General features: G+C 40.6%; 1 protein-coding gene across 3 annotated transcripts in view; it reads left to right on the top strand.

The window, feature by feature from the left end:
* The first annotated feature begins 278 nt into the window (after positions 1–278).
* Positions 279–14,828, top strand: part of ARNT2 (aryl hydrocarbon receptor nuclear translocator 2) — a 95,443-nt gene continuing 80,893 nt past the window's right edge. For all 3 annotated transcript variants that reach the window (XM_066559184.1, XM_066559182.1, XM_066559180.1), the window contains exon 1: positions 279–390. In XM_066559184.1, the coding sequence (XP_066415281.1) occupies positions 360–390 (31 nt within the window). In that variant the 5' untranslated portion in view covers positions 279–359. The remainder of the gene's footprint in view (positions 391–14,828) is intronic.

Raw genomic sequence — 14,828 nt, 5'->3', positions numbered from 1 at the left:
CGAGCCCCGAGGGGGGCGGCCGGTCCGGAGCCGTGTCGGGGGCGGCTCCCGCCGGTTCTTGCGGGGGGTCCCGGCCGGGCAGCGGCGACTGAGGGCCCAGCGCACATGTGCGGCCGCCCGGCACATGCTCACTGAGCGCGGCGCATGAGCAGAGGCGGCGCGGGGCCATCGGACATCTTGGGCCGCCCCGCACGGAGCGGGCAGCACCGCCGGTCCCGGGGCGGGAGCAGCCGCCGCCCCCGCGCCGCCCGGCCCGCCCGCCCTGGCGCCGGCTGCCTGCCCCTCCCGCGTTTCCCCCGGGCTGCTCTGAGCATCCCTCCGCCCCTCTTGCATTTGTCTTAATTCTTCTCAGAGACAAGATGGCAACGCCGGCGGCGGTAAACCCTCCCGGTGAGTAGCTGCCGTCTCGCCCCAAGTAGCCCCGCCGCACAACACGCCCCCGCCGCCGGCTCCCCCCGCCCGGCCCGGCGCGGTCCCCACAGCCCCGGGGCGGTCCCGCCGCTGCTCCCGCGGGGCCCCGGGCCGGGCAGAGCCGGGCCAGCGGAGCCGGGAGCCCGTGGGGGTTCCTCGGGACACGCCGCCCCTGTGGCCCCGGCTGCCGGGCTCGGTGCAGCGCTGCAGACGTGAACAGTGGTGCATAAGCATTGCGGGCATAGAGCAGCGGGGACGGGCAGTGCGGAGCCGTGCCTGCCCTGGGCACGAGTAGGAACATTGGCTTTCCCTGCCCCTGGTTTGTCAGCTCCATTGTCGGCTCGTGGAGCCGAAACGGTGCTGAAAATGACCAAGGGCACCTCGGCGTGTGCCCTGTGTTTGTTTCCTTTCCAAAGGATGCAGCCAATATTTGCTGTTAGTACTAGAGTTATTGACTAAAGAAACTTACGAACATTTTCCCATTCAATTTTTTCGTGAGGGAAGAAATTCCCCGACGTTTTGTTATGTGTCTGTGAGATGTAACATCTGTTTTGTTCAGTGCCTGATGGAATAAAGTGAGTTTGGATGAAAGGCCAGAGTAGTATTTTAGAGATGGACTTGGGTCAACATGGTGTGGATCAACAAGTATCTGACACTGAAAATAATTGGGATGATGGAACTTGCACTGGGCTCAGTACTAAGGAAGAATATTGCTATTAAAGGTCGATTTCAGTTTTACTTGTTTTAATTTGTGCTTGTATTGTGTCATTTTTTGTAGACTCAGATTGAGTTCTGACAATTAAAGGCTTGCTTGAGTAAATGCCAACTAATGTTTAAAACTTGTTCATTAGATTAAATCCTGCTATAGTTGGTAGTGTGGTTGTCATGCTGAAAGTAAATATTATGATATAAACAATGAATTTGGTTCAATAAGTGCCAGTACAGTAAGCAGAAACTGATATTTGTCAGTCAGAGTAGGTTTTAATATCAGAATTCTACATATTAAATGAAAATTAATATTTAAGAGAAGGTTATGAAATTTATACAGTTTAGCTTTCAGGGTACCATCATAACAGAGATTTTCACTGAATGTACTCAGTGAAATCACTTTTGCAGACAGAGGAGGATACAAACAGCATTTTTTGACTTGGGTTTGGTTTGCCATCCTCCTGTCTGCTTTCCAAGCTGCACACTGAAGGAACAGCCCTGTCCGCTTAGAGGCCAGTGCTGAAACTGCTGAGTTACAGCAGAGCCCGGGGCACCTTTGGCACCACCTCTCTGTACCCACCTGCCTGAGGCTGAACCCCCAAAAAGATGTGGTTGCAGGAGGCACAGCCTGCATGGACTGCTCCTAACTGAGTAGGGCTTCACCATTGTTCTCCTGTGACCACTTGGTGACTTGAGGGATTGTAATGGGATTATTGAGGAAACATAAAGAAAAGAGGAAAGAAGGGCCAAGTGTGTTGCCTGTGTGCATCTCTGTGCATGTGACACCGTGAAAATTGACCTGCAGTGTAGTCCTCAAACTCTCTGAAGCACAGATTGCTGATCCATGGGAAGGTTAAGGAAGTGTGTTGGTTTCCTGAAGGGAACCTAGATCACCTTCTGCAAGGCTGAGGTTACAGAGCATCGTTCTGCTCCTGTCTAGGCAGCTGGAGCAGGGCTGAGCTGAAAGACAACTTTATTAATGATCCTCCCACGTTTTCTGTGCTTGAGAAGTGTTGTTGTCAGACACCGGGGTGAAGTCAAAGTGGGGAGCTGTGAGGAAAGGAGACCCTTGATCTGTAGCATTGTTTGCTCTACCATGGACAGCAGAAGATAGAGCTGTGTGAAATACCTGCACTTGAAAAAAAACTTTCAAAAATCATAATTTTTTGCTGTTCTTTTTTTTTTTTTTTAGTAAGTAACTGCAAAGCAATGCAGAGAAACAGTCAAAATCTGTAGTGAAATTATTTTAATCCTGTTGTTTTCTCTTGGGGACAGATCCTCAGCTGCAGTAAGATGAAAGTAGCCCTATTAGTATTGGTGAAGCTGTGCCACCTTGTGCCAGTTGACTTTCTGATCTGCAATGTTAGGGGAGCACAATAGAGGATTAACTTGTTAAGCATCTTTAATGATGATTAGAAATTACAATATGATTAAATTTTTATTAAGCAATTGTCTGGGGTTCTAATAACAGTTGGTAATTTAGGCAGGACATTAACTTGCAGATACCACAATACAAATACATGTGGTTTTAGTCATATTCTAGATAGTGGAATGGGGATTAGCAGAGAGAGAAAAGCTGGGTGTTCTCTAACCATGTGGAAGTCTTTCAGTTTGGGATCTCCTGCTGCAGACCCAGGCAGTGCTCTGTAGTAGCATCTTCTCTGCTGTGTGAGGTGCAGATTTATCCTTTTTCCCACTGATCTTTTTTTAATGGAGGGTTTCACTTAGGGAAGTTCATAGAAGTGGGAGCAGTTTGCATCCTTTCCCACCTGAGGCTCACAGGAACTGCAGTGTCAGGGACCGAATTTGTGGTGGCAGTAAGGCCACCTCTGTGGGCTCCCTGGGCTGTGTTAGATGTACACTGATGGCTCTTTTTGGTGAGGGTGCATAGCTGCAGCTGGGCATCGCCCTGGCACAGCTGAGGGGCTGTGTGGGAGAAGCTGTTTCCTCTTGCTGCAGGCTCAGCCTTGGAACGGGTCTGGCTGGGAGTGCTGGGTTGGTTTCTCGTACTCTGGGTGACAAACTGAAGTGTGAAACAATACAGGTGTGTGGGAAGCTCATCTGCATTGGCACAAAGCATCACAGTTAATTTATTTCCTCCTGAAATAAGATTGGCATATTAAATGGGATTTAAGAACAAAAAAGCTGTGGAGGTGTTACAAGCATTTTGTATATTACTGCTTGCAGCAGAGTAACTTAGTGCCATGTCTGTTTTAAATGTGTTATTTTTGGAATGCAAACTTTGTCCATAACTGTTGCTGCTTTGGGTCCAGATTTTACTTAACTTGAAGTGGTGATTCTTGTATTAGCTGGGGTGGGATGAAAACATAAAATTCTTCATGAGTTTAGGCAATTTTTTTTCCTGAGACATCAGCTGGTTTTTGGTGATGAGTTCTAGTCTGGCTCAGTCTGCTGGGTGAGCAGCAACTTTCTGCTGTGGTCAGGTGGTGAGAAATGAACTGAAAGGCATCCTTTCAGTTCTTCCCACTGAGGTACCCCTGAATGGAAGGTACTACACACAGATGTATTGCCAAAATGCCATGAATTCAAAAGTCAAGTCAAGAGAAATCATGAGATTTTTCAGTTTATCTAGAGTTACTTTAGAGGGAAGATCCCATAGGATGCATTTTTGGTGATGTTTTACAATTTTATAAATCCTTAGGGTTGTATTTTTATATTTAATTGGGGGAAAAAAGTAACTGAGTTGTTCATGTAATCCCTGGAGCTCCTTTTAGTGATTTCTTTTTAAGCAGAGAGCCCCAAATACAAAGGTATGGAGAACATATCCTCCAAAGGGCATCTACTAGAAATGTGTAGAGAGAGATGTTGTGATAATGGAGAGAGGAGTTGCTGGGGCTTAGGACATTACTGCTGCAACCACAGCAGCTCATGAGGGGTCCTTTCAGCCCATGGCTAATCCAAAATATAAAAAATTGGCATTTTAACTTAAAGAAATACTATTAAATAAGCTCTTTCTGCTTTCAGTTTGTAATGAGTTATCAGCAAATTTTCTGCCATATTCATGAAGACTTGTAAGCCCTGCATCTGGGCTCTTGGTTTAGGTGGGTGCATTGGGTTCTGGGAGTGGTTTTGGGGTTTATCTGTTTCTTTGACTTGGGAGTTAAGTGGATAGAAATCATTCTACTATTTGAACTAGATATTCTGAGAACCAAATCATTTGTTACCCAGTCCTACATTTGGGCTGAAGTTACTAAGATATTAAGTGCTGTGGAAGAATTTTTTTGATGCTGCCCAGCTCATATTCCCAAAAGGAACTGGCTCTCTGACAATCTGGCCATTCTTTTCTTTAGATTTCAAACAGCTTTGAAACTGATGATTAAAAAAAAGAATCTACTTCAGTGTTTTAGATTTCAAAAACATTCAACTCAAAGCCCAAAAGTTGTGTTTTATTGCTGCTGCTCTGCCCTTCATTACAGCACAGACTATCCAGCAAACTAAAAAATCAATTTAACAGCATCCTGGGGAGTAAATGGAGTGTTGTAGTGATGGAGGTTATAATGAGCTCTGATGTTTCTGGTATGCAAAAAAGTAGTCATCATTCTAGGATAAAGTTTTAAAAAAGGGTTTCAAAATTAGAATACTCATTAGCTAATGGGAGGTTTACATTGCAGATCATTTTCTTCTTGTGTTTTCATAACTCTGGTACTGCAGAATTGGTCCTTAATTCAGTCAAACTGTGGTATGAGATGCCAATGCCTCTTGAATTGTTCTGTGATAATGTTTTGTCCTTCAGGACTGTGTACTGAACAGTAACTGGCATTGAAGAAATGCCATTTTATTTTTATATTTCTAATATATAGGTATAGGGCATACAAAAGATTTAATCTCTTCTATCACAAAATAGTTATTTGAAACTTGCATATGTAGCTTGTGGTTAGTTCCAAATATTTTTTTCAATAGAATAATGTTTTCCCATTCCTCTAATAAAAATGCAAAACAAAAGAGATATTGCTGATTTCTGTAATACCATATGGTGTTCCTGATATTTCTTAGCAGTAAGGAAAATTGCAATAGAGATTAGGTAGAAAAGAAAAAAAAATAGCCTTTTCAAAATAGTCAAGGCAAAATAACCCTGTTGATGTAGTGATTATTGTTATTAAGAGGACAGAAATGGGGCTGTCATTATGAAGATGTATTCAGAGATTATGCTTAAATGGTTGTGAAGATCAGATATGTGTGTCGCTCAGAGTAATTTTGGGGGGCTTACTGCTTCAGAACTGACAAGCAGGAATGGAAAATGTGTTAATTCAGTGCTACCTGCAGAAATTACAATGTTATTAAAATTTGCAGTAGGAAAGAGAAAGAGGGGTCTCGAGTTTAAGAGATGGGAATTTAGATCGCGGCTCTTGGTGAAGATCTCTGGCAGATTTTCCAGTCTAACAAAGTGTCTTTGGCTGGCCAGCAGTGCTTAGAGATGGATGAATCAGCTCAGGATGAGCTGTTCTGTCTGGCCAGCTCTGGGCAGAGCAGAGATGTGTGCAGATACCAACCCCAGCTGCCTCTGGCTGGAGGGCTGTGCTCAATAAAGGTTATGTGGGAAAAGAAATCAGCAAATTCAGAGCTGCTCTTTCACCATTCTGCAACTTATTTCATGCAAAACATTGCATTTGCTGGACAACACAGGCAAAAATGTGACATTGCAAAGATTGTGGGTGGGTGCTTGCTCTAGAAACCATTGGTACAGTTTACTTCTTGCTAACAGTGTTTTCTTTGTTCAGCTCTAAAGCATTTCCTGTCACCCCATCTGTATCAATCATTCTGTCAAGGAGGAAAAGAAAAATTTTATGAGGCTGCATTTGTACATTTTATTTGTCTTCTGATTATAACTCAAGTAAGATAGATGCAAAGAAATAACTTGAGAAAAATAATCCTTCATTATCTTCCATTGTTTCAAATAAAAATCCACATGAAAATAAATAGATGGAATAAACCCCCATGGACCGTGCACTTTCTGTCTGTTCTGGGAAGAACTACTTTGTCACAAAATGTTACAGGATTTTGGCAAGATCTGGCCTTTAATATGCAGAAATTACGTGGTTTGGAAATGCAGGATGAAACGGAGAATGACAGTTTTTCAGCAAGAGCTGATTCAGAGTTTATTTTGGATAGTCAAAATTTCAAATGGATCTCAGTTTTATTGTTGGCATGGATTAGTGGCCGTAGTCATGCGATGTGTGATGAATTAGAAGCTGTTTTCAAGATAGATGTAATTTCCTTTTTTTTGTACCCAAAGCACGCTGGTCTTCCTTGAGCAGAGCCATCTGCACAGGGAGAAAGAGAAATCCTTTCTTTTGGATACTCTACATATTGATGTCTGTTTCTAAACTTTCTGCTTCCTTTTTCTTTTTTGTGAGCATTTCTTTCCATTTTGCTTATCTTTGGTATTTCTGTCCTGTGGTTTCCATCCTTGCTTTTCACACTTAGGTGTCTCTACCTTTCTCACAACTCCTGCAATTCTACTGTATTTTCTCTGTGCTCAGCTTTGTATTGACTTCTCAGTGTTGTTGAAATGTAAATGAATCCTGGCATTGTGCTGGTGCTACTCCCAAGTCTTTCAACAGCTTATGAATTCAGATTTGTTCTGTGGGGAGCATCTGAAGTCCCCCTTAGAGAAAAGTGGTACTTTTTCTGTGCTGCCTCCCTGCAGCCCAGCAGGTACTGGGAGGTGTAATCAGCTGTGTCAAATTAGGAGCCTCTATTAGCTTGCATCTGCCCTGGATGGGTGGTGTTGTTTTGTTCAAGGACAGCTCATAGTATTAATTTCAAATGCTTAGATCTGGGCTGCTGCAGGTTTTTCTCATCTAAATGTCAACTGCATGTGACAAGTAGAATAATATAAAATAATTGTAATTTTTTCTCTAATCAAGCAAAAGGGGTGTTGAATTGTTTAATTACTGGCTTTGCCAGCATGCAGATGGAAAGGCTTTTCAGGTAAGTTGCTTATACAAAATGCCTAAAATGGATAGCAATTAACAACTGGCTCTTCATTGGTATGTTAATTATGCTGCCATTTGTCCTGGTGCCTGTCGTTCTTTAAATGCTCAGTTACACTGAAGTGAAGCGTTCACTTCCTGGCAAACACAGAATGTATCAGAACAGTTTGACTCTCAGATATATGCAAATATTTTATGGGAAGAGGCATGCCAGTAAATCACTGAGCTGCAAAGAACAAAAACACTGCATATTTGTATTCCTCAGAGGTAAAAGCAAAGGAACCTGTGTGTCTGAGGAACCTGCAGGCCTGATTTTGAAAAATTATCTCTAATACTTTCCCAGTACTAACCCAGAGCACAATTCCATGCAAATAGGTGGTTTTAGGCACTTGTTACTGCTGGCTGTTCCTATTAGTGAAGCTAGGTGGACATCTGGGTGCTGTTAAATGCCCTTGAAATGCATATATTTTGAAACTGTATTGCTTGTAATATCTGGATGGAAAATTTGAACTGAACTGGAAGTGTTTTTAGAACTTTGGATAGAACTAATTATTTTGAATGCAAGAAGAGTTAAAATAACTTATGCAGTAATCTCAGATTTTATTCAATTTACTGTTAAATTCTTTTGAGAGCAGAGATTGTTTTCTCCTTTCTGGACTGTGCTTTGCAGAGTGCATCCCCAGTCTCAACATCCTATTGCAATAAGTAAAAACAGGCTGTGTCTGGTATGTCTGCAACTCATCCAGTAGTGTCCTGAAGAGGGCCAGGCTGCTGAAGTTATGTGGCAAGTTTGCTGTGACCAGCCAGTGAGTATGAGGCTGGTATTTTAATCTGCTGAGCTTCTGCCACATGGAAAGTGGTTAATCAGCCCAGCACACAGGAACCCTCACACCTGGCAGAAGTCAGCCCCTGAAATGAGGTGCTGATTGTAACAGTAGCTGTGGGAAGTGGATTATAGCCATAAAATTAGCTATTAAAAGGCACTAGCTACTGTGTGTCACTGTCCTCTGCATCTTGTTCCATCCCTTCATGGGCAAAAAATTGTATGCTGTTAGTACTGCCAGGCCATGCCTGAGCTGGATTTCCATTGGGTTGTGTCCAGTGAAGTTGCTAGCAAAGTTCCTAGCTCAATTTTGAGCCCAGCTTTAAACACTTAAAGTAGTGATAGCTAGAAAAGCTTGGTTTGAAATGATGAATTCTTGTGTTCCCAGTCACTGAGAGGTGGCTCATTTAGCATCAGTCCATGGAGTTTGCCCTCTGGTCGGTCTCTTGGCTACTCCTGTGAATCATATTCATGTCACAGTATTTGGGACACCAGTGTTTTCCTTGGATTTAATTTATTTTTTCGAAGCATCTTTAAGAGATACCCTGGCCCCCTGCATCTAGATGTCTCACCCTGAAAATGTTTTGCACTTTCTGTAATAAGTAGTGGTTTGACCAATAGAAGAAAAAGGCTGTATAATTAAAACTTTCTTTTATTGTAATGAGATTTTCAGTGTAGGACTATAATGGCAAATTATTGGAGCTATGTCAGGATTTCAGTGTTTCAGAGATAAGAGTTCCTCTGCTAAGTTTTTTATGTTTTCATCTAAAATATTTCTGGTTTAAGGGAAAAAAACAAAAAGTTTATATGGTGTGCAATAAGGATTGTGGGAACAGCAATTGTAGTGGTTTTTTGCTTACTCTAGTGAAGGTTTGAAATACGCATTTTCATTGTTGAAATTGAAATAAATGACTGACCACTATGAAAAGCATAGGAGCCTTTTAAAGCCCTCTTATGAGGACTGGAAAATTGTCCTCATTTTCTAGCTGCATCTCCAGCAAAGGGGACAGTGGACTTCTGGCATTAAGAATGTCTTAAGAGAGCATAACAATCTTCCCCAAATGCCAAGTGTTGAGGCCTACAGGATCCAAATTTCCCAGTTTTCCAAAACAAGTTCTTAAAAATGTGTAATGTCTCTGTGGATTTTCTGCCATCTGTGAGTTAGGGTTGGTCCAAGGGAAACTATTTATCTGGAATTGGATTCTCACTAACAACAAAACGTTCTAGATCAGACTACATGGAACCCCTTCCAAAAATAGCCCATTACAGACACTATAAAATTAAGTATAAAATTACCATTATGGATACTTACAGAATAAGACAGCAATAGGGAATTTTCTTCCTTCTTTGTGAAGTACTTGGGTGTATATGAGTCTTTGGGCTTCTTGTAGTTTATTCATACTTGAGACTTGGTTCTTGAATGATCACAGATGTTGGGTTGTTTTTCTTGTAAGTAAAACCTGAGTGTTCCTGGACTTTCTGTACTCTCTGAGCTGTTTCTGATACACTCAATGAACATGTGCTTTTCTGAAATGTATTAGTCTTTTGCTTAAATATATCTTGGTACTCTTTCACTTTTCAGACAAGCTAACATTATACATTTCCTAAGTGTTTCCTGACTCAAGACTTAATCATATTTTGTTTTAGTGTTGTTCTTGTTCTGCTTCAGAACTCTTTGGTTTTGAACTGTAAATGGAACTGAGGCTTATAATGGTCTTTAATGTTTTAGGGGAAGCTGCCAGTGTCAATATCTTTGCTCTCCAAAGTGTTCCCTTTTGTCACCTGTGTTTCTCCCTCCAGGTTTCATGCATGTTTTAAAAAAAGGAGGCACATAAATATGTAAATAATGTTTGAGGTTAGGCAGTTGTGGGATGGAATGAAATCTTAGTGCTGCTGTACAACAGCTGAATTAAAAGGTGTGTGGTTTTACTTGTTGGCATTTTGGTTGAGTACTATCAGCTGGAGATGTGTGAGTGGGTGGAAAGAACAGTAACGTGGAGTTCATGCTGAATTATGTTTTGCTGGAGGAAAGGCATTCATTAGTCTCATAGCTGGCACATGCCTCTTTATTCCTCCTCTAAAGTAGTATCTGACGACTTTGATGAAAAGGTTGATATGACATTAAGGAATTGGTTCTGCCTCATCTACTGATGTGCAAAAAACCTTTCTGCCCTTGGCAGAGCTGAGTGAGACATGGGCAACATGCCAATCCTCACTTTGCTCTAGGAAGGGCACGCATGTGGTAAATGGTTCAGGGTTTGAGGAGCCTTGGCTCCATCTCTGAGTTTTACATGTGGAGTTAATGATGGTGGATCCAAGCTTGGCTCTGGGGTTCATCGTGTCTCCACCCACGCCCCTCTCTGGGTTTTTCAGGATGGTCCTAAGGACAAAATACTCTTTCGTCATTGCTAAATTTAAAATGAATGTGGTAATTAGGAATAAGAATTTCAGAGATCAGTAAATTGTTACTGTGCAGGAAGATTCCTGGCTGCTGCACCCTGGCTGCACATTTCTCATGTATCACGGACTGCCCCATGTCTGAGAATCGACCAGGGCAAGAAGGCAGGCTCGTGGTACAGCCCTGGACAGGGTGCAAGTTCACTGCAGGCTTTCTACTGAATCACTGACAAATAACATTCACATGCCACAATTAAGTCATCTGACTTCTGTTTTCATTTATCTTACCACCGGTTTGCAAGTCCTGTTTGGAAGACCGCATAATTTGAGATGCTTTTTTCGTATGTATTAATTGTAAAAATGACATATTTGTAACATGCCTATGCTGGGACAAGCAGAGAATGTGTTTCATTGTGATGTACTAATTGATAACATTTTATTAATAGACTTTTATTTCAACAATGTTTATGTTGGATTACTGAAACATTTTCCTCCCTTTGGGAAGAAACAGAGAGAGAAAAAGGAAAATATACAGCTTCTTTCTCTCTGGAAACAGCAGTTATTATTTATTCCAGGCACATGAATAACCATTATTTTGTATTTTCTTCACAAAGTAGGTAGGATATTTGGATAATGTGCTTTTTTAAGTGTATTGGCAGAATGTACACATGATAGATAGTTATTTCAGTGCTGAATTAGCAACAATCCACTGGCTTTAAAGTATTAATATAGGTTTTACAACTTGCATCGTGTTGTCTTGTGGTTGCTTTTGACACTTAAATTTGCCTTTGAAAATGCATTCGTTTATTCTTATCCAGTTACAGTTTGTATTAAGATTGAGAGCAAAATGTACATTGCTTCATACACCAAAGAGATGATCAAACTATATGAAAAACACAGTTGCACTGAGTGAAAATTATGAGATAGTTTTCAAGTGTTCGTTGTGCATTTGCAAGTTTAAATTTAAAAGCAGGAGAATGTGTTATATGGTGGTCTTTGGTTAGTAGGTTAATTCAAACTGCTCTTTAAATCAAATCAGGGAGCTGTCCCTGGAAGTAAATACATTTTCAAAAATGAAATAATGATTCTTTCTAATGTTGAAATGTAAGGATAAAGTATTTGTAGTGATTTCCTGGTAAATGCATGTGGCTGCCACTGGTTGTTTGCTTTGCTGCGTGGAGTCCCTGTAGTAGCTGGAACCTGATTGCCAGGTTTGGAATTCAGAATAATCTTGTGTGTCCTGTGTACTTGCCTGTGCTGCTCTTCAGTCAGCAAATAGCAAAGCTAAAACCTTACTTTGGTCAATATTTACAGACAAACAATCAGCTTGTTTTTTGACAAACATCCAGTTTGTTTACAGTGAGGGTTTTTTCAGTATCATTCTTCACTTCTGCATTTGATGTATGCACAGAACTGTCTGTATGCTTTTGGGAACAAGTGGCTTGTAATGGATGTCAAATCATGTTTAATGTGAATATGGGGACATAGAAAAATAATGCTTTGTTGTTATATGCTCTTTTTTTATTGTTTTGTGGTTCACTGGTAGACTATCCAACAAATCTTGTATTCTGTAATTCTGAAAAAGCAAGTAAGAGCATGGCTGTTACTGCTGATCACTTCAGAAAGTCTAGCACAGCCTACCTGAAAACAGCATTTTCTCTTATGTTAAAACTGATAATTTTAAAAAGAAAGCATGGCATTCAGTTTTAGGAAATCTGTTCAGGAAGTAGCTCTGGGAAGAAGTTAAGCAGAAAAAAAGTGCTCCAAAATTCATAAGAAATTCTTGGGAGTGTAGAAAACTTAAAGTAGCACTAAGGAATATTCTGAAGCAGAGCTTTTTAGTATTTTGTATTTTCTACATGCCTATGAAGGTTTCCCTTATGCCATAACATTGGGGTGTGCCATTTGGAATATTTGTAGGAATGAAAAATTCTAGAAAGCAACAACAACAACAGCAAATGCTGTTTAGAGCACCCAAAAGCTTGTGAACTTTTTTTTTGTCGTTATTTGCAGACATGAGAGATATAATATGTGAAATTACCTAAAAGGAATAATGTTATAAAAACCATTTAGTGAAGTAAAGGGGCAGTGAAAAGTAGAAAAATCACTAAGACCTTTATTTGAAATGTTGTGGGTTTTTTGCTTGCAGAAAAATTCAGGGTTTGGGAAACTCATCTGCAAGGAGGAGGGTAACTGCTGATGTGGGTTGTTGTATCAGATAAGGTAAGACATCAGATGTTCTGAAGGTTGTCCTTGTTGGGAGGTTAAACTGAACACATCCAGATTGGTGCCAGGTGAACATTGTGGGATCACTGGTGCGCTCTTTTCAGGTGGCTTTTCAGATTCAGTTCAGTTTGAATCTGGAATTTTCTTAGCCATATCCCTCTTCCATGGTCTGAAGGCTGGACTACAGTATTTTGTAAACTGAGCAAGGAAAAATAATGAGAAATAGTGGCTGTTCACTTCTACACCTGTTTGAGTCACGTTTTTTGATCCTTCTTGCTACTATGGGAAAGTAAGGATAGCTGTTTTCTTCAGTCTTTAGAGAAAAAAAAAATAAAAGAAATTTTAATCAGAAAATCTCCTTTGACTTAGAGGAATTTCAGACAGGCATAAAATGAACTGAGGATTTACAATGCTCAGGCTCAGGCTGAGTTTTTGAAAGGAGTTAAATGTGAGTTTTTTCCCCTGCAGTTTTTAGGCAGAAAACAGTATTAGAAATCGTGAGAAAAGAAAGAAGTACTGAACCACACTCTATTTTTAGAATTTGTTTTTGACCAATGCTGATATTCTTTTTGAGGTGTTTCACATAAAAGTTCTTATTCTTAGTAATGAATTGGGGTGTGAAAACACCTGAAAGGCCAATTAATTATCATAACATCAAATAAGCATCATTTGCTTGTTGATCAGGCAGAACTGAAGTCATTAGTGCTATCAATAGAATGCTGTTTAATGAAAACAATAGCATCCTGATTACCCAACAGTGCCCAAGGACACTGTAAATTTACTGATAATTAAGTATTTGGTAACCCAAGTTGCTGTTCTGAATGAAATTTAAAATTAACAGACCCTTCTGAGGCACACTTAAAGATCTTTGTAATAAATAATAAAGGCATTTGAAGGACACGACTCAGTAATTTTCAGTGGATAATTTGAATCAGAGTGCTCCGCAATTTCCACCTTTGTCGCTGGGCTGCGTTGCTCCCAAGCTTTCCGCAGCGGATGGGGAGTGACTGAAGGTCTCAGTGTGGTGTGGCGGGAGCAGCACAGAGATCTCAGCCCGTGACCACAGCGGGGCTTGCAGGGCAGCTCTTGGGCCAGCCCGGAGCGGTGCTGCTGGCTTTGGTGGCATGGAGTTTGACAGTCGCCACTCCCTCAGAAGGAGGAGGTACAAAGCCTTCGTGGTCTTCCTCACCAGCCCCGGGTGACTGCCGAGATCCCGGCTGGGGATGGCCCCGTGCTCTGCTGTAGGCGGGGCAGGGTCAGGATAACGCTTCTGTTTTGGTCTGGCTCCATGCATTTCCAGATTTCTGCATTTAGGATAAATTATATAACTACTTGCACCTGTGAACTTAGAGCAGTGCTTCAGCTTCAGAAAATTAGTTATAAGAATATTTATATATATTTAATTAGTTATATATAGTTAGCTATATATAATTAGTTATAAGAATATTTTTATGAAATAATTGTAAGAGGAGAGCTACAATTTATTAATTCACTTGAACGTTTCTGCTCATTATTTAAGAAATATGTTGTCGAATTTCTTTGAATGTGAACCAAAAGTTATAGTCATAAATACTGCCTCTCGTGCTCAGGAAATCTGATAGCTGATTTCTTCTGTAATTAACAGAAAATACGGACAAATGATGTTGGCAACGACTTTCATGTGAATTCTATGCATTTCTGGTTAGAGGAAAAAATGAAATAGTTGAGAGAAGACATTGGATTCCTGGGGAAGCTAGGCTGCCCCTGATCTGCATTTAGTTAAAATCCATTCTGGTGAATGTTCTGGACAGATTTATTACCAATTAGCTTTATTTCTTTGCATTTATACAGCTATTGACTATGTTTTATGTAGCTGATAGGAGTTTAGAGTGCTGTCATCTTGTTATGATGTAAACTCTGGAGAGCCATGGTATTGATCTCAGTTTTATTTTTTATTTATACCATTGCAAGTATTTCATTAGAAGCTTCAAAATAATTTCCACAATTTGGCAGTTGAACCTGTACATGAACAAAATAGATTTGTGATCAAGCACTGAAAATGCTTGAAATATAAACCAGCTTCTCTTGCTGGAAAATAATTGCTAGATAGATAGTAAGAAGCCAGACTACCTGATAGAGGATTGTGGAAATACTATTTTTAAATAAATAGTTTGAAGCTGAGTGAACAAAAATGAAGCTTCAAAGGATGACATAGTGCAAATAAACTATTGAGCAGTTACTGCTATTATTTCTTTATCATAAAACAGTTACGTAGGAATTTATAAAAGGAAATTTCCTTGAAATATTTTTTTGATGATTATAAAAGAAGG

This window comes from Molothrus aeneus, chromosome 13 (genome assembly GCF_037042795.1).
Source record: "Molothrus aeneus isolate 106 chromosome 13, BPBGC_Maene_1.0, whole genome shotgun sequence".
NCBI classification, from domain to species: Eukaryota; Metazoa; Chordata; class Aves; order Passeriformes; family Icteridae; genus Molothrus; species Molothrus aeneus.
The sequence above is the reverse complement of the archived record's forward strand: the minus strand, read 5'-3'. Positions and strand labels throughout refer to the sequence as shown.